The sequence below is a fragment of the Panicum virgatum genome, chromosome 6K (genome assembly GCF_016808335.1).
Source record: "Panicum virgatum strain AP13 chromosome 6K, P.virgatum_v5, whole genome shotgun sequence".
NCBI classification, from domain to species: domain Eukaryota; kingdom Viridiplantae; phylum Streptophyta; class Magnoliopsida; order Poales; family Poaceae; genus Panicum; species Panicum virgatum.
In genome coordinates this window covers 12,982,304-13,001,761 of record NC_053141.1, presented here as the reverse complement: position 1 = coordinate 13,001,761, position 19,458 = coordinate 12,982,304, and the positions used below count along the sequence as shown (strand labels likewise).

The 19,458-nt window shown below is 44.4% G+C and overlaps 1 protein-coding gene and 2 long non-coding RNA genes across 4 annotated transcripts; all 3 read right to left on the bottom strand.

Moving 5' to 3' along the window:
- Nucleotides 1-1,183: 1,183 nt before the first annotated feature.
- LOC120713933 lies at nucleotides 1,184-2,269 on the bottom strand. Its single transcript, XR_005691325.1, has 3 exons — nucleotides 1,721-2,269; nucleotides 1,399-1,603; nucleotides 1,184-1,303 (listed from the first exon to the last, which is right to left on the bottom strand). It is a non-coding gene; the product is annotated as an uncharacterized LOC120713933 (long non-coding RNA).
- Nucleotides 2,270-2,776: 507 nt separating this feature from the next.
- LOC120713932 lies at nucleotides 2,777-3,293 on the bottom strand. Its single transcript, XR_005691324.1, has 3 exons — nucleotides 3,159-3,293; nucleotides 2,963-3,083; nucleotides 2,777-2,882 (listed from the first exon to the last, which is right to left on the bottom strand). It is a non-coding gene; the product is annotated as an uncharacterized LOC120713932 (long non-coding RNA).
- Nucleotides 3,294-10,180: 6,887 nt separating this feature from the next.
- LOC120711813 (BTB/POZ and MATH domain-containing protein 1-like) lies at nucleotides 10,181-12,738 on the bottom strand. 2 transcript variants are annotated; one of them, XM_039997462.1, is made up of 3 exons: nucleotides 12,600-12,738; nucleotides 11,377-12,517; nucleotides 10,181-10,704 (listed from the first exon to the last, which is right to left on the bottom strand). In XM_039997462.1, the coding sequence occupies exon 2, from the start codon at nucleotides 12,462-12,464 to the stop codon at nucleotides 11,403-11,405; it is 1,062 nt and encodes a 353-aa protein (XP_039853396.1). In that variant the 5' UTR covers nucleotides 12,465-12,517; nucleotides 12,600-12,738; the 3' UTR covers nucleotides 10,181-10,704; nucleotides 11,377-11,402. The 2 variants fall into 2 exon arrangements, with proteins under 2 accessions (XP_039853396.1, XP_039853395.1); XM_039997461.1 differs by lacking the exon at nucleotides 10,181-10,704 and having other exon boundaries at nucleotides 11,235-12,517.
- Between the last annotated feature and the right edge of the window lie 6,720 nt (nucleotides 12,739-19,458).

Genomic DNA, 19,458 nt, shown 5'->3' with positions numbered 1-19,458 from the left:
ACATGTAAGTTGTAAGATGCTAATTGTCATATACCATGTAACAGTTCAAAGTAGTAACATATTCAACTAAATAAATTGATTATTACCGGCTCAGAAGTTGGAGGTACAGGGTTTTGGAACAATGAGGCCAGATCGATCTGAGGTGGAGGAGCATCTCGGCAACCTTGCCTCATATACTAATAAATATTGTAATAATTAGTTATTATACATGCACATAATAAGTAGTTCATACAATCTATACAGCCATGTATTAGTGATATGGAAGGAACAATAACCTGGGTCAAATCTTCATTGAACTTGGTAAATGCATTGCAAAAAGATCTTTTGAGATCTCGAACCTCCTGCTCCAGCTCCCTTTCTCTTTGACTACTGGAACTGTAGCATGTAGAAGGACGTACATCAGGGGAGAATTGCACTTGTGAGCTATCAATGGCACCATCTGCTATTGCAAACTTCCCATGTGGCTTCCGTCCAGTGCACTTATACATAACTTGTGGGTCCAGAGGAACCTTCACCCATGGAATATTTTCACCGTGAGCCTCCTTCATTCCATTGCGATATTTATCCTAACACATGGGAAATATTCAATTTTTATAAAAGAAGATAAGGTCTAAACACAATGAAAATTGCTAGATATGGTAGTGACAAATGCTATATTTATATATATAAAGTGGAAAACAGTTTGAACAGTAAAATTTTTCAATACCAAATGTTCTTGGGCACGATCATTTGCAAGTGGAGGAAGTTCATTGCCTTCGCCTTGTGCCACTGCTTGTTTAGATGCTCCCATGTGGACAGCAAAACCCTCAATTAAGCTAAAAGGCCTTCCATATGTCTTCTCCTGTAAAATACATGGATATTATATTACAAAAAGATTGACATATGTTTAAATAAAATCTGCACTACAACTAAAGTTGAAGGGTACCAAGCATTGTTGTGTGTGTGTGACAGAGCTTGATCCTCCACAGTTAACACTTTCAGGTCTAGATAGGCGTGCAGCCCTCTTCAAAGCACTCATTGCTTTGAACTCCTCTGATCCCCACCAAATACTCAGTTCATTCCAAGCATCAATGTTAATCCAACTAAAAGGTACTTCACGGTACTCATGTGCATCCAAATGGATCAATTTTGCATCTTCAAATTCTGTGATTTCTTTCATGATCTCTGTTTTGTACGCCGCAACTGCATAAATCCTCAAATCATATATTTCTTGGGTAGTCAACTTTGCACAACAAGCATCGAGGGTCTTCATGAATTTTTCCTTCTGTTCAGGACTAGCGTCATCCGGCCATCTGTATCGTGCCTAATATTAAAGTAAAACTTGACATTTGTTAAATCTGATGGTTAATATGGTACACACTTAACAAAAACACAAGTTCAGAGCTCATGAAAGATTACCAGGAAATCAGACCTAACCCTATCAGCACAGGTGTTATCTTGTGGTCCTTTCATACACCAGTGCCGCCATTTTGTGGCAGCAACATACTTAGGTGGTCTTTCAGTGGTGTCATACACAATCTGTGGGTAGTGATGCTTCAGCAAGGCACCTATTATAGTGTTTGGAACACGATCTTTCTTGTTGAAATTTTGCATACGCCAATTTCTACATTATGGGAAAATGTCATATTATTTCAACTTATGGAAAGCTTAAAACATCAACAGCTTCATCCCAAATAATTTAAATGACAAAAAAATGAGTTCGTCTGCTCTACATGATTACCTATCACCAGAAGGTATGAGAACAATCTTGGCAGCATGTGTCGTTGGTGCTGGCGGGATCGTGTTTGAACCACGGGGTGTCCTATTGTGTCCAGCAGTGTTCTGGGCATTGGAGCCTATCTGCGTGGAGTCATTTCCATCTTCATCACTAGGTACCTGCTCTGCAACACCTCGCCTCTTGTGAGAAGCTCGGATTGCCTCCCTGATATCTCTGTCACGTGCCCTGCATATAAAGAATTAGAAATGGCACATGGCAAATGTCAGTTATTATGAGAAACATGAAGCCATACAAATTTCATTATTGCTGTACAAGGACGGTAACCATGGAAAAGGTCATTCATTGTCAAAAATAAATATTTCTATCACAGTACAGTAAATCAGAAATCATCAGGATCATCATATAAATCCTCTTGATCAGAATCATCTGGTACGCGGTCCATCTCATAATACATATCATTTGGAGGAGGCTCATTTGACTCAATTGCATCAGTGGTGTGCTGTTTGTTCAGAAGGTCAATATCAGATTTATCTTGCACTAAATCAGCATCTGTAACTGCAGCATTTAAATCAAAATCAGTGGCAAGATCTATGACAAGATTCCCATTGCTAATATCCTCTTGATAAAATATAGAACTAGGTGCTTCATGATCATCATCACTAATCTGACCAACTATGGGTGCTTCCAGATCACCACGCTTTAGAACATGGTGTACAACCCACCAATTTCTCAAATCACCAGTTTGACATGGATATGGAGTGTAGTATACTTGTTTGCATTGGTGAGGAAGAACAAAAGGCTCATAGCCAGGGAGCTTTGTGTTTGGGTTCACCTCAATTAATCCAATATTAGGAGATTTCCGAATCCCATTTATTGGATGAAACCATCGGCACTCGAATAAAACTAGTTTAAAGTGCTCAGAACCCTCAAAAGTAATCTCGATAATATCTTCAATAACCCCATAATAGTCTGTAGTGCTATTATCTTCAGTGCAAGAGAGGAATATACCACTATTTATTGTTGATAGATTGGGGCGTGATTTTTCATACTTCTCGGAACGAAACCTAAAGTTATTAACATCATATCCAGTTAAACAAGACACACGAGTACGGCAACCATGAGATATTTGAACCAAATCCTTGTGGATACCTCCTTCCTTTAAGCACTACATACATCAAATGTATAACTAATTAGATTACCATGAAAATAAATATTATTTTTTTCCTCAATTCCATCAGAACTTACCAAATCTCTAAACCATTCAAATAAGTTTAGACGGCCTCTACCAGCACCAGACTTTCGAGTTTTATCAATTTGTTGCTGAGTTGCTCGATGGAAATTCCTACATTCTGCTTTGTCAAATCTCCTAAGCAGTATACAATTTATTTCAGAGTTTGAAAAGGTGTAGAGCATTCTAAATTGTGCAAGAAAGGCTACTCACATCACAAAATCATCCATCTCCAGAGTGTTGGTGTAAATGTAAATCAGAATTGCATGATACTCATCTCTTGCAAGCACTTTTGTCCCACGCTTACCATGAACACGACCTGGTACTTGAAATGTGCTGAGACTACAATTACTGTTATGATTCTCATACCCATCATCATACCTAGACCTTTTACTTCGACTCGATGGTGCGTCACGTTTGAAATATAAGCTAACGATATTTGAAATTTCCTCCACTATATAAGCCTCGACAATGCACCCTTCAACTCGTGCTTTATTTTTAACCATCTTCTTAAGATATTTCATTAGCCTGTGAGATCAGTCCAAATAATGTTCAAATATAATTTATGATTGATATAAATACTTTCTAAGCTGTTGTTAATGTACCTTTCAAATGGATACATCCATCTATACTGTACAGGCCCGCCAAGTCTTGCCTCATATGGTAAATGTATCATGAGATGTTGCATTGAATTAAAAAAACCTGGTGGGAAGATCTTCTCCAGTTTGCATATAAGGATAGCAATATTCTCTTCCAACTTTTTTACTTTCTCTATTTCTAACTCCTTGGAGCAAAGTTGTCTATAAAAGAAACTGAGTTCTGCTAGTGCAAGCCACACATTGTTATCAAGAAAGCCACGGAAAGCTACAGGTAGCAGGCGTTCCATGAAAATATGGTAGTCATGACTTTTCAATCCTGTGATCTTTAAATCAGACAAATTTACACCCCTCCTAATGTTTGCAGCATACATGTCTGGAAATTTCAAACCCTTTAGCCACTCTAAAACTAGAACTTTCTACAATGCCCTTGGTCTTTCCCAACCACCATTTGACTTCTCACGCATGTGATACAGTGGTCTGTCACAAATCGAAGCTAGATCTAACCTTGCCTTGACATTATCCTTTGTTCTATCAGACATGTCCATGCATGTGACCATTACTGCTTCACCCATGTTTTTCTCATTATGCATAACATCAATGTTATGGCGAATGAGAAGTTTCTCATAATATGGTAATTGCCACAATCCCGAGATGTGTGTCCAATTGTGTGTCTTCCCAAATCCTTCAAATGCATTACTCCCTTTACCTTTATTAGGAACCAGAGCCTTCACCTGCTGGTGGATCTGTTCCCCAGACAAGCGATTTGGTGCAGGAGAGCGCACTTGAGTTCGCTTGCGAAAAGCTTTCAAACTTTTTCTAAAAGAATGGTCCATAGGAAGAAACTGCCTATGGCAATCAAACCAGCAATATTTGTTGCCATTAACTAGCCAAAAAGCACTGACTGTGCCTAAGCACACAGGACATGCAAACTTTCCATGAGTACTATGTCCAGAGATCATACCTAGTGCAGGCAAATCATTTATAGAGTAAAAGTAGCATGCTCTAAGATTAAAAGTAGTCCGAACAGATCTATCGTAAACTTGCACACCAGCATCCCATAGTAATTTCAAATCATCATACAAGGGTTCCATGTAGACGTCCCAGTTTTTTCCTGGATGTTGTGGACCAGGTATGACAAGTGTCAAAAATATGTTCTCTTTTTTCATGCACATTGATGGAGGAAGGTTGTAGGGTACAAGAAACACTGGCCAGCACGAGTAAGGTGCAGCACTAAAGCTAAAAGGAGTAAAACCATCTGTACAAAGACCCAACCGAACATTTCTAGGCTCTTTTGCAAATTCAGGAAACTCCTTATCAAAGTGTTTCCAGGCCTCGCCATCTGATGGATGCATCATAACTCCTGGTTTATCGCTATGAGCTTCCTTGTGTGATCCCATGTACTTTGCAATCTCCTCTGACATGAATAATCTTTTCAACCTTGGAATAATTGACAAGTATCTTAATACCTTGCGTGCAACTGGCTTCAAATGTTTGTTTAAACCACTAGAATCTCTCTGATGGTATCTAGGTTCTTTGCATTTGTCACATATTGTTTTATCCTTGTGTTCCTTACGAAACAACATACATCCATTGTAGCATGCATCTATCTTTTCATACGGCATGCCCAAACTACTTAGCATTTTCTTTGATTCATTAAAGTTTTTTGGAATCACTGAATTTTCTGGAAGGAGATCACATATCAACTTCATCAGTGTATTGTAACCAGCTGCAGAAACATTAAATTGAGACTTGAAATTTATCAAACGGGTTACTGCAGAGAGGGTTGTTTCTTTAGTGTGATCATGGACTGGTTTTTCAGAGGCTTCCAACAAGTTGTAAAATTCTTCAGCTTCATCCATAGCTTCTTGAGCATGGTTAGCATCAGCAAAATCATGTAGCATATCATTTAGGTGGTCCCTATCATCAAACTCTTCATCTGCTGGGGCAGTCTCCCCATGATATGTCCAGACAAAATAATTTTGCACAAAACCATTCTTTACTAAGTGATGTGAAAGGTTGTATTCATTCTGCTTCTTAAAGTTACCACACTTGCTGCATGGACAATGCACTCCTTCACTATTAGCACTTGGACGAGAAAATGCTAGATTGACAAATTCTTGTGCTTTTTTGCACCAATTTGAATTAGGACCACTAACACTCCAATCATCATACATCCACCTACGATCCCTGCTCATAGGTGCTTCTGTTATTTGCAAATCTAACATTTGGATGAAATTAATAATAACAAATGTCCAATGTTGCTCTATGTGCATAAATTGTAAAATTTCCAAAATCTAATACGCAACTAATTAATCACAGCATTGGAATATCTTAATTAATAAAAATAATTCAAAGGTAGCAGTAAGCTTAAGTCCAATACAACTGCATTATGGTGGGGAAGAAAACCCAAACTCTATCCCAGCTAGTCAAAATGCCACTAGAATCTGAAGGCATATGCCAAATTTGTACTAGTAAAAAAACACAATTGTGTGGCAGATTTACTCACATGATGCCCAGCGACCTTTGAGTGATCAAATTCAGAGATGGGGTCAACAAGTATGTGCAGTTGATATCTGCATGTATTTAAGAGTAAAAGTTACACACAAACAAACTATCAAAACTTAGATATGTTGATGCACAGATTTAATTCATCACTGTCAAGAAAAAGAAATCTAATTAATGGAGATTTTGTATATTCACAAGGATCTAATAATACCTCGCTACAAGAATTCACCAAATGCCCAAGAAGAAATGGATTCGATCAAACAATTACTTCAGGAACACACCTAAACTCCAATCTGTATGTGGCTGTGACGGACAATGGAAGGAAAGTGCCTCCTTGCAATCAACCCAAGCGAGGGAAAAAAGCAGCGCCTCCCTGCAATCAACCCAATCGGGACAAAAAAACTGAAGATGATCTCCTCGCAGGCGCCACCAATGCGAGTCAGGGCAGAATCAAAGGGTGCGATGGTGGGAGTTGCGATTCTAAGAAACCCTTATGTCCCTTACCTCGAGGACTTCTGGGGGGCGGCTCAGGGAGGGAAACGAAAATTTCCTTCACATATACGGGGAACAGCGGTTAGTATCCCTAAACCCTCGGAGCACAACTCTTAGGGATGGAAACGAGATTTATTTTGGCGGGGAATAGAGGAAATTGGTGCTCCATTGCCCTGTATCGCTAGCAATTGGCGCCATCCACAAGGATATGGGTGTGGTTTCTCCCGTGTCTCTGCTTTTGCTAAAGTTTTTTCACCCTGAATCTGTGAGTTGGAGTCCAAGTTTAATAATATGTTGCCAGGGACATTGGAGTCGGATCTATCTTTCCTGTCTATACAGCTATTAATAATTTTCTAGAAGGATACATGGTTGCATAAACATATAGGTGAAACAGTTTAATGCAAAAGAAATATTATATTGTCTAGTGCGATAGGATTTGTATCGCTCAAGTAAATTTAACCAAAAATTCGTGTTAAATTCATGCGTTACAAATAGTTTGTGAATCTTGCAATGATAATTTCAATTCAATAATTCAATCATTTTTCAAACATACTAAACCTTCACACACGCGCACGCATCTCACACACGCACTCACTCACACATAGAGTTATTTTTCATGCTGGACCACCTGTTAGAGATAGATCTCCGAGTATCACAATGAAACTATCTACAAGGAAGATAGAAAGTCAGACTCCAATTAGGATTCATATATAATCCTACAAAAACTCTACCCTAACTACTAGCATGTAATCGACTAGTATCCCACCCTTAGAGTATATAAAGGATGGCAGGGGTATTTAAATCGGCAGAATCAGCTCAAGCCTAAAGTAGGGCAACTCAACACCCAAGCGTAGAGTGCAATATACAACATTGCAAATATAACGTAGGATATTACGTTTTACGTTCAATTTCCAGATACGGCAATTCCTCACCAAACAATCTCCTACTTTGAAGTATCCCTAGGTAAGCTGGCGGTAAAAATAACGACACCACACCCTAGAGGTTTCACTCTATTTTAGTTGAAAAAAATTCAAATAATAAATAGTCGGATCGGGCTGGGGCTGGCCTGAAATTATTTCGAATCTAGTTTCCTCTTACTAGGCTCGGCCCTATAGCAGGTGTGGACAGGCTAACATCGAGCAGTTTCAGATTGGGTCCATAGACCGCCAAACCAAATTCTAAAATGTTCAAAATTAAGAAAAAAAATGAAAGTTAAGAGTTCTTCATCACATGAGAATTTTAAAAGATTTAAAAAATATATAAATATCATGGTTCAACTTTTCACTTAAAACATCTAAATATACAAAGTAGATTTATAAAAGCAACATTAAATTCACAAAAATATTCTAATAGGTTCAAATTAGGTCTAATATAGCATATTTAGAATTTCAGCTTTACTAATTAAGACACAGATGTAAATAAATAATAAAAAGTTTAAGCTTAGATAATCTAAGAGTAAATCATCTTTGCTTTGGCCTGACTAATTGGAATGCCTGTTCAGCTTGTTAAAATAAAATAATTTCTATGTCGAGGTCACCGACATTATGATAGCGTCGTGGTGAGGGTATCGGGCTCCAGCGATAGGTTGCTTGTTCATCCCCTCCGGAAGCACATGCAGCCGATTTTTATTTTGTAAGATTGAATCAAAGGTTTCTGTAGCTTCCGTAACTCAATTGCAATTCCAGACAATGTGGCCATATATAATCTTTATCCACAAAAGGGTGTCGAGGCCATAGATAATATGAAATTAATTAACCTTGAAGAAGGGTGTCGAGGGCAACTACAACAGGCCTGTCAATTGTAAGAACAGAATACGCAACAGCATTGTCACAGCATGATTCATGGGGGGAGGTGTGCGGTCAAGGAAAACAAACCCGACAGGACAGTCACACGTGTTAACATCAACTACAACAGTACTGTCGATGGTATTATAAGTGAGAGGCCTGTTGCCTACTATTTTTTTTGTACGTGATAGCACTCTTGCATATTACTTTGGCTCTCGTAGAAAATTGCAGCTGGTGTAGTGAAAGTCAAGGCTCGGCTCGATTCCACCCCTCACAAACACCAGCAAGGACTAGGTCCTTGCTGCCCTCTCCCCTCTCGCCAATCCTCTTCCTCCACTAGCTTGCTGCCACCATCTGTTGGTGATGCCCGTCCGGTGCCAGCCGCCCGATGCGGTCCTATCTCTCGGTGGCGATGACCGCAACCCCGGGCCGCCATTGGACCTGGAGCATGGGCCAACGCCTGAGCACGAACGAGGCAGCAGGCATGGGGGCGCCCACGCCGCCACATCGACCTTCGCGGCGTGCTCCAGATCCCACAGAGCTTCAGCAACGAGGAGGCGGTGTCGGATACTAAGAGGGGAGCCGGTGTCGGATACTAAGAGGGGAGCCGGACGCCGTGAGGAGGCGGAGCCGGACACTGGCACCGACCCCCCAGCACAGGCCCGGACCCTCCCCTCGCAGAACGCCTTCACGGCCTACCTCGGGCAGGCACTCTCCGCTGGACCCACCGCCGCCCCGCACCTCCTCGCGGGCGTCACCTCCTTCGCGGCCGCCTCCCCCGCGCGGCTTTGCCAGTTGCTCCTACCAGCGGCCCTACACTAACTCCATTCTGTCAGGGAAATCCAGCCGGGACTCCTCGCGCTGCTCCTTGAGAAGAAGCCCAAGCGCTTCAACGACGACAGCGGGACACTTGGCTCGACGGATTGCCACTGGAGGATGACGTGGGAGTGGGAGAAGAAGAGAGAAGGGCATCTCACTTACAAGCAGGCCCCACATGTTAGCAGGTCCATGTCAGCATTTTTGTCCAGCTCAGAATGCCGCGTGGCTAAAACTGCTATGCAAAACTACCTGAGGGGCTTAAGTAAACGGTTTTGAAGTTGGAGGGGTTAAATTTGGGGGTGATGTAGTCCGACCCCAATAGTTGGGGGTTGTAAAGAAAAAAAACTAGAACCAACGAACAGCTGAATATACCTTGATCAGATTATCTTTAATCCGGTTGAGTTGAGGCAACATGACATCATCCCTGTTCTGCTCTGCCACACTCATAACCTCGTAAACTATATCGTGCGAAGACTACAGAGTGGCAAATTATTTGTGCTGGCCAATGTAGAATAATTATGCCTATGGCTGACTTAATTAATTGCCTGTTAGATTGACTGATTCTTTATAACTAATGATATATCAACACTTGTCCCATACTCGTAAGAGTGCCAGATACAACAATTCAGAAGCAATCTGCCAGGGTGATATTATCCAAACCTGAGTCAATTCTAGAGTAGTTTTAATTGAAATATAAGATCTAAAGTAAAATATATTCAAAAACACCAACATTATCCACCAGGAAGGATTCATGAAAAAATCATGAACAGGACCATCCCACAGACATGCGCTTAACAATAAGAGCTTAGGGTGGTTGTTCTTGATCAACTACAAGTCCCATTCCTCAAAATTTCCTCCATTCCAACTATAAACTTGTTTCAAACTTCCATTTACCCAAAACATCAATCCAGCTACAACAATATGCTTCATACCTGTTCTATTAAGATTATTGGGGTCATTGCACCAGTACATGTTGAGGTCTTAACTTACATGGATGTTCAATATTTGACAAATGGTGCACATGACAAGAAAAAAATTGTAGAAGACAAGTAAATGTTATATGTAGGGAACATCATTTCTTATGAGAAGCACACAATTCATGCATTCAGTCATCAAGAGATACAATCTGCATCTTGATTACAAAACTCAGACTGTACTACAGTAGTAACCTTTAGTAGCTTAGACTGCGAGCATATAAATAACTAGCATGCTATTCCAATAACTTAAAAACTAAACTAAACACACTTAGACCCATCTAACATTGAGTTGCTCATCCACATGTTCAAGTTAAGTAGGAAGAGCCGCTCCAGCAAAACATGGCAAACAAAAACTCATTCTACTGACAAATTCAGCTCCAGATCGAGGAGCTGCTCATGCTTCACGAAACCTACTTGCCTGCTCAAGTATATAAAATACAACAGATGGGCAAGGTTTTTTTTTAAAAAAAAGTTTGATGTAACCTGGGGTTGCCACCAGAGCATCCATCACACTTGGACAGCTCATAATTTCAAGGTAACCATGATTAAGCATGTCATGTCAGCGTCGTTGCCATGCCATGGACTGCACATGAAGATTTTGCACAAAGGGATACATTATCATGTCACTTTAGCCTCTCCGCAGCATGTTTGTGAATGTAGTAATAATGCTTGCACCATGCTCCCTAAATACCCACAAATTCATAATTCATCCGAATAGATAAGCGACCAAATTATCATTGTCTATATTTCTCAAAATTTCACTTGTCTAATTGGATCTGTTCAGTTTTCTCAAATGTAAATGCAAGGCATTCTAAGTTCTTGCTTGAGGATATTTTCAGTTTTTTCATAGCACATAAGCCTCCCAGGAATCATGTGTATATGTTTTCATAGCACATATAGATGGCATGCTTCTATAGTCAAAGATGATCATATATATGTTTTCAAGAAAATACTGCTATTGTTATACCTAATGTTGTTATATCGGCGATGGAATATGCTTATATAGCTTTTGCTGTCATGACAATGTGTACCACAGGGGGGGGGGGACTTTACAAATGAGCATTCTATGAAATTCAGTCAGAACATTAACCTTTAAGATAAGGAGACAGACAATAGATAAAATGAGCCCATGAATAGATAATTAAGCAAGATGTTCACAAATATAAAGATATATCACGAGCCAGCCATAGGGAACTAGAATGCAACTGATATAAATTATCATCCAGAGTAGGCAACATTAGATATTTAGATTTACCTAACAGCTAACAGTGAGCTCCTCATCTATGATTTGTGGATGATACTCATCTTGATGAATGCATCCACTAAGACAGCAGGGCAGTCTCTCTTGAGATCCATGAACCCTTGAGTTGCCACTATACCATCCATTGTTGCAGAGGATATAAACTCAATGCAGGCATCCTTGAGCAAGTCACAATGATGCTGGTCAGCTAAAGCCAGTGTGGTTGCCACATTCTGCACATTAAGACCTTCGCAAAGTATACTCTGGCATATCAGCTTTAGCCTATCCATGGCATACCTATCCGAAGCGACAAGCAAGTGCCGGATCATTTCACCGTGTTCATTTCCCTCAAGATCACTCATGGAAGGCAGTGCGTCTGTGTAGATGAAATGCAAAAGTGCTTTGAAGACAGCAGGCTGCATGTCCTTGATGCAAATAAGCTGCATCCCTGTCTCACTCATCGGCCCATAGATCTCCGCCTTGAATACTGGTGACCGGATCGCGAGGATGGCCTTGTGTGCTGCGAAGGTCTCTCCTCCCACGCTCAGTGTCACGTCCGCTCCCTTCTCTGCCTCCAGTAACTTTCCAAGGTGCGCTGTGATGTCTGATGGAGGCACCTCAATCCTTGGAGCTGATTTGGTTTGAGACAGCAGTGGTTCTTTCAGGACAGTGATGACGCATTCAATCCTGAGGTGATCGTCCCGGAGGTACCCAGATGCCTCCAGCTCGCTCCTCCTCTTGAAATTGCCCTCCTGTGGAGCCATCCTGCTGCTGTCGTTTGGGTTGAACACCCTGGGCTCTGTCTTGTGCACCGACGACGACACCCCGGTAGTCAGGTCCACCAGCCGCAGGTCGCAGGACGCCCTTACCGCGCCCTTGCTCAGGAGAAAAAGATGAACAGAGATGCAATCTTTGCATCTCTCGCTGTACCCATCCGGGTAGAAGTGGATGGTCCAGTCGTGGCCGCCGACGGAGAACACGCCGGAGCTGACGCGACGGCCGACGCCCATGCCCCTGTGCAGGCTGTAGCCGAAGACGTCGAACGTGTGGATGCCCTGCGCCTTCTCCGGGGCGCACATCGACGCCGTCCTTGAGGCCGCCATGTCCGGTACGCGTCGACGGCGAGCACGTCCGCTGCTTTACTCAACTTGATTCTCTGATGCGGAAGCTCAGGGTTCAGAAGGTGCCCGGGCAAAGCGCATTTTGCAAGCGGGGCAAAGAGAAGTAGAAGCGGGAACCTTGAGAAGACGGAGGCCGCCTCGGCGGCGGCGGCGGCGGCGGAGACGGAGAAGACGACGAGGAGACCTAGGCTAGAAGGCGTTGTTTCTCACCAGGAATGAAGTGGCGGCCAAAATGGGTTGGGCTGCACATTGGCAGGTTTTAAGGCCCAAACCGGCAAACCGCCACCAAATATTTTTATTAATTTAATTTATCCATTTTATGTTTTGGAGAGGACTAGATCTGCAATCGGCTGTTTCACTTTATGTTTGACAATTAGGGATTTTTGTAGGAATATTTGCATAAAAATTATTTGGATTCGTTTCAAATTTTAACCAAGTCTTCACTTAAGTATTAAAAAGGGGGAAATTAGGATTAAGCATATGGGCTCTATATATAGGCCAGTTGGTCTGGATGAATACAGCTATACAAGAAGCTGATAACCGGCAGTAAATGCCTTATGAGAAGTTGAGAACACCAAACACATCTAAAAGAGTCTTATTACTTTAACTTTTTTTTAGGACAGTGCCAAATATAGCTGGCAAATTTTCTTAAAGAAAGTTTCTCAGTCCGATGGCCTTGTTTGGTTCACACTTGAATTCCTAGTGCACACAAGTCGAAAAAAGAATCTCGCATGCATGAAGTGCTAAATGAAGTCTATTTGCAAAATCTTTTTAGGGATGGGTATAATTTTTCGCGACGAATCTAATGACAGTAATTAATTAATAATTGGCTGCATTGATGCTACAGTAACTATTCTCTGAGCACGCGGTCAAAAGCCTCATTAGATTCTTCAGGGTTTCTAGCGCAGAATTCTTGAGTTGGTTTTGTAAAATAACTTTGTTTAACACCGTAATTAGCGGTCAAAGTTTACTAGTACTCCCTAGCGCAGGTAACCAAACAGGGCCGATATTGGAAGAACAAGGTGGCAACCATTTATCTCCATTGTAACCAGAATTGCCACAATAAACAAAGTTCATGTCAAAGTTTTTGCAGACAAATTAGAGAAGGACGCGACTGCATCTAGAGATCAAACAAAATGCGGAGAAGTTACATTGTCCCTCTCCCTCATGAGTTGATAGGATCACCTTTAGCATGTTATGACACAATTATGCATATGCTTAAAATTAATTCAGACTCCAAACTTACTAACAGAACCTAGAGCCATTCATCACTCATATTAGAGGGCAATGCTAGTACTCGAACATCAAGATTTCACTCTTACCAATACAAGAAAATATAAACATTTGAGAAAAAATATTGGTGATCAATAAGGTTAAAGATGATATTAGTTGACAATGTTGGATGGGAGGATGGTAGAAATAGTGCCACTGAAAAGGTTGAGCTAGAACAACTTATATACTAACATCATAAGCTCTATGAAACAGAGTGGGCATTTTGTGGTGTCCTATGAAGAATTATTTGACTGTACTACTTGACTTACTTTGAGTGTTTCTTATCATGATGAGTAAACTGGTATCCCATTAGCACAACTTTGAGCAACTAGATTCACTCACATACAACAGTAGAACAGGTGCAAGCAAACATTATGGATCTGGACTAGAGGCAATTAAAACCATCAGTGTAATTTCCAAATGAAATCTACAGCTATTAAAGCAAACGAATTCCCACACTCCAATACTTGTTTTTCCAGACTCAAATTTGAGTTTAATATTAAAAAAGGCCACCAAAAAATGCTACTGCAAGGGTATAGGGTTATAGTTGTTGATCAACTACACGTACACATTCCTTCAAATTTCATTCAGTTCATTTTGAAGTCAGATTCATAATTCCACTTACCAAAGCATGAATTAGATATGATGAATATTCATTAGAGGATACACTCCCAGCATACTATATTGTATATGGTGTACAGCTATTGTCAAATGAGAATGGTGAAATTTTATTTCCACAGAAGCTCACTGTGACAGTGTCGAAGACTCGAAGTCATACATATTTTCAATGCTATGATCCCTTGAAACATGAAATTAATATTTCTCTATAAACCATTGTGATAGTTGATGCCATATTGCCATCCTTACAGAAATGTTAATATGCAATACTTAAAAGCAATTCTCAACAGAAGGGTAATGATAAATACTCTATGGAAACATCAAGGGATACAATCAGCATGTTGCTTACGGTACCCTATATTAACCATTAGTGACTTATAGTGAAAAGATATAGCAAAACCAAAACTAGCATTTATCATTTAGCTGCTAATCTAGATATGTTCAAGTTCTGATGAGCTGCTTTAGCAGAAGCTAGCAGGCTTCATATTTAACGCTGCTACACATACCGTTATTCCTATTTATGATAATACCAGAATTAATATTTTTATGTATTTTAATTAGGATGGTTCAGGTCATCATAGCAGTATGTGTAAACTTACATGGACATTCAATAATCAGCAAATGGTGCCCACTAGAAAGAAAATATTGTAGAATGCTAATGGTAAATTTTAGGGATATGATGGGAGCATCAAGCTGGGTGAGGAGTGTGCAATGCATACGTTTAGACATCAAAAGACACAGTTAGCATAATTGTCGGGAACCACGATTAGGGACCCCCTAATCGGTGGACTAAGATCACTCTAAAAAACGCAAACACATGTTAAGGCAACCGGCCCCACGAAGGCCCACGACCTCCTTCCAATCTGGAAGAAAGGAAAGGACTCAAAGAAGCCCAGCATGTGGCCCATTCGCACCCTCTCGGGGCCGCGGGATAATCTCCGCCTCGCTCGAGGGCTCCCATCGGGACCCTCAACCGCGTCACGCATCTACGCCTCGCTCGAGGGTAGCGAATCTACCCTCGAGCGGGCAAATCATCTCCGCCTCGCTCGAGGGCAGCGAACCTCCCTCGAGCAGGTAACTCATCTCCGCCTCGCTCGAGGCCACCCCTCGGCGTAAGGGACAAACGGCCCCGCCACTCAACCGCTCGCCGTACAAAGGCATTGAATGCCAATCACTCCTCCATAGTGCTCAGGACAGACGGCGTCAGGACGCCATTCCCCACAGCGGATGTGACCGGAGTCCCATCCGCCAACTCCGGTCACTGCTCCGCCATCCCGGACGCTGTGGCAGCACTATGAGACCTGCGACGCGGGACGCAGCGTGCCCGGTGCTGTTCCTCGCACTATTCTACCAACTCCAGCCGTCCAGACTCCACCTCATCACACGTATGGCCCCGGACCCGTCTCCTGCTTAGGAAGGGGTCCGGCGACGCCACGTGCCCCTCCAAGAGGGACGCACAGCACACGCAGCCGAGGTCCCGGACCTGCCCCCTCAAGGGGTCCGGGACCTCCACGTGTCTCCCGGTCCTCCTAGTGTGCGTGCCAGCACTCCGCCCAGGGGGGTTCGGGACCGCCGTGTGCCCCGCCACCGCCGGAGCACGCAGGACCCTAGTCTGCAGGGCCCACGGAGCGCCACGCCTGGAGGACTGAACATCCTACAGCGACGACCACGCCGCCTGCTTGGGTTGGCAGGAAGCCGACGCGATCCCCGCGAAGTCAAGGACGATGCCCAGGACGACCACCATGCCCGACGCCATGCCCACAGTGTACTTCCTACAGTGTTCGGCCACTGCACCCCCGCGATTCGAGGGACGACGATGACTTTCACGTTCCCCTACTCATGTACACCGCCCCCCCCCTTGTGATTATAAAAGGAGGAGGTGGGCTTCCTTTAAAGGGGGACGTTTTGGACATCAGCGACCACGATCACCCACACTCGCGATCATCGTTACACTCTCAGCACCACTGAGCACTCACGATCTTCTAGCAGAGACTTGGGAGCTTCCCTCTCTCTCTCTCGCCTCGCTTGTACCCTCTACTACAAGCACTCTGGGTGCAAGATAATACAGTGCCCTCGCACACCCCTTTGCTGGACGTACGGCCCCGTGGCCGGAAGCAGGATAAACCCTTGCGTTACTATGTTACTTCTTGCATCAACACTTGGGACGAGGAAACACGCAGTATTTACTAGTTGGGATCCGGACCCCCGGGTCAGGACACCGACAGTTGGCGCGCCAGGTAGGGGCTCGCTGCGTGACATTTTCTCTTTTGTTCCCATTTGATCTCTAGGAATGGCGGGCAGATCCAACCCATACCCCATGGGCATCTTGGATCCGCTCCCAGCAGGATTCGTGATCTAGTTCGGGAGTCTCGAGTTCAGAGCAACCGGCAACGGTTACCTCATGCAGCTCCTCTCGCCCAGACACAACCCCATCACTCCGACTTCACCGGCCCAGCGCAACAGGCGCTCGGGCCAGCGTTCGAGACAAGCATGCGCGGAGCGGCGTCGTGCGGCACGCCACAGCTCCCCCGCGTGGGTTGAGGCTGGCATGCCGCAACTCAGCATCGCGGCCAACGGGGCCATCGCTTCGTCATCACGTGCTTCGGCGTTATCTGCGCCGGCACCGTCATTTGCAACAGCACCAGTGCCTCCCAGGGGGGGCTCGACCTCGCCGTCGCCCTTCCCTTTCGAGATGCGCAATGCTGCGACCTACGCTTCTTCGATCAGTTCTAACTTCACCGAGTATGAGGATCTGCCGGGTCATCACCTTCTGTCGATCCGCAACCTCATCGCATCATCTCCTGACGAATCCTACCTTGAGACGGCGAGCTCAGTCGCCGACGACGTCCACTTCTTCATGAACAACTTCACGGGCGAGGAGGCCGAGGACTACTCCGGGGTCCGCGACCCCGACGCTTTCCGCTCGTTCCAGCTCGCGACGGCCTATTGCCTCACCTGCTCTGAGGACTCCAGCGAGGGGGATTATGATCCCGCCCGGGAGTGTTTCATGGCCGACCTTGCGGACGAGCAAAACGACAACGCCCCGGGCGATGACGGGGACGGCAGGGCGGACGGACAGGCGAACCAACCAGTGGTGCCGCCTGCGGCCCCTTCTTCTTCGTCAAGCTCAGCGGCACGACAAGCACAGCTGGCACAGCTCAAAGAGCTTCAAGCTAAGCTCGACGAGCAGCGTCGGCAGACTTAGGAGTTGCGCACCGCACTCAAGCAGCAGCGTACCGCGTGTGGTGCACATGCCCAGGCGGCAGCGCGCGTTGCCCGAGAGCGCATCCTGGCCGATGACAACGTCGACAAATCTCCAGAACTAAAGACGGCTGGCGAAAAACTCGTCGCTGCGGCCTATCTGCTCCAAGCCATGCCCGAGCCATCGACACCTTCGGGCTGCAACCTGCGCCACGAGGCACAGGCGCTCATCGAGGAAGCTGCCGTGCAGCAAGCCGAGAGCTCTGTGTCTCGAATGCTCTCGAAAGCTCCAGAGCAGCCCGGTGGGACTGCACGCCAGGACCACGAGGCTTCTGTGCACACTCCACCGGCAGGAAAGGGCAAGTCAGCCGTAGCACCCGGTGCAAAGGCACCCTCGGTGCGCGACCGCATCGGAAGGCCTCCCGCGAGGGAACGCCTCCACGACACACGTGGGCACGCCGAAGACGGCGACGCCCGCTACATTGTCGGTGGCAGGAAGTACACCCCTCGACGGGGTGGACGCTTCGACCCCGAGCACAATAGGGGTGAGTCACCGGAGCCTCCGGGCACCCGGGTGTTCAGCCGGGAGATTCGAACTGCTTCTTTTCCCCCGCGCTTTCGACAACCCACCACCCTCGTCAAGTACTCGGGCGAGACCGATCCTGCAGTCTGGCTCAACGATTACCGCCTAGCGTGCCAGCTAGGCGGTGCGACAGAAGACACGGTCATCATCCGCAACCTTTGTGGCAGAACCGCCTAAATTATTCCGGCTCAAGTGCGTAAACCATCACCATAAAGGCAACATTAGCTTAAACACACTTCAAACGGAATAATTTTTGGTCTGTCGGGTAACGTCCCGATACAACCACCGATTCTCGGATCGAACAAGCATACCTCGCACGAAGGCGAGTCCAGAGATATTACAACCACAAATTTTACAACACATGCAAGTTCAGTAGTGATTACAAAATAGTTCAAGCCCTTATTACAAAACCAACTTAAGTAATACAGTTATACAAAACATAAGAGTAAGTTCAGAGTTTAAACAGCGGAAGATAAAACACGACGGCTACAACACGTCGCAAAAAGGATACCAGACTAGCCCAAGCATGGTATCACTCGTCATAGTCATTGCCGGCCGAAGACGTATCCCACTCTACGGACCAGCCAGGAGGCAACGAGCAAGGATAGGTTAAGCTAGCGATCTGATCCTCAAAACTCATACCTGAAAAAGGGTTTCAACAGCAAGGCTGAGTATTCTAATACTCAGCAAGACTTAACCGACAACGGGTATAAATAGCCCACCTTAGCTAGACTATGCAAGGCTTTGTAAGGCTCTGGTTTTCCTTTGCTGAAAAGCAATAAAGAGTAGGTCCTTACTTTCCAGTTTTAGCTTCAAGATTCTAGTTGATTAACCATTCTATGTAAGCATCTACTAACCAAACATGGTGGAACTTCTAAGCAAACATCAAGATTAATAAGAATATTGTTGCTCTTATTACTCTGTGTGGCAAAGAGATCAAGCAGTCTCATTTCATCGTGAGAGGCGGACGATTCTGAATCGAAATTCAACCTTGCAAGGGTAACCTAGCACACACGTCTGAAATACCGTCGGGTCATTCCCAAACAACCGTTGACCTTTCTTTCCGGCTTGTGGATAGGAACACTCTCCCCGACTACAGGGCTCCAAGGTCCACCCGTGCCCGGTCCACCCTTGTCCCTAGAAGTCGTGGTGTTGCGCAACATAAAATAAAACCTATCTCTAAGAGAGAGTGTCAGGTATATCCACTCCCCGGTCCAATCGGCTACTAGGCTTGCCGCGTACCATATTTACGGCATGTGACTAGTACTTTCAAAAACTTAACCAGCACTACCACACACCGCG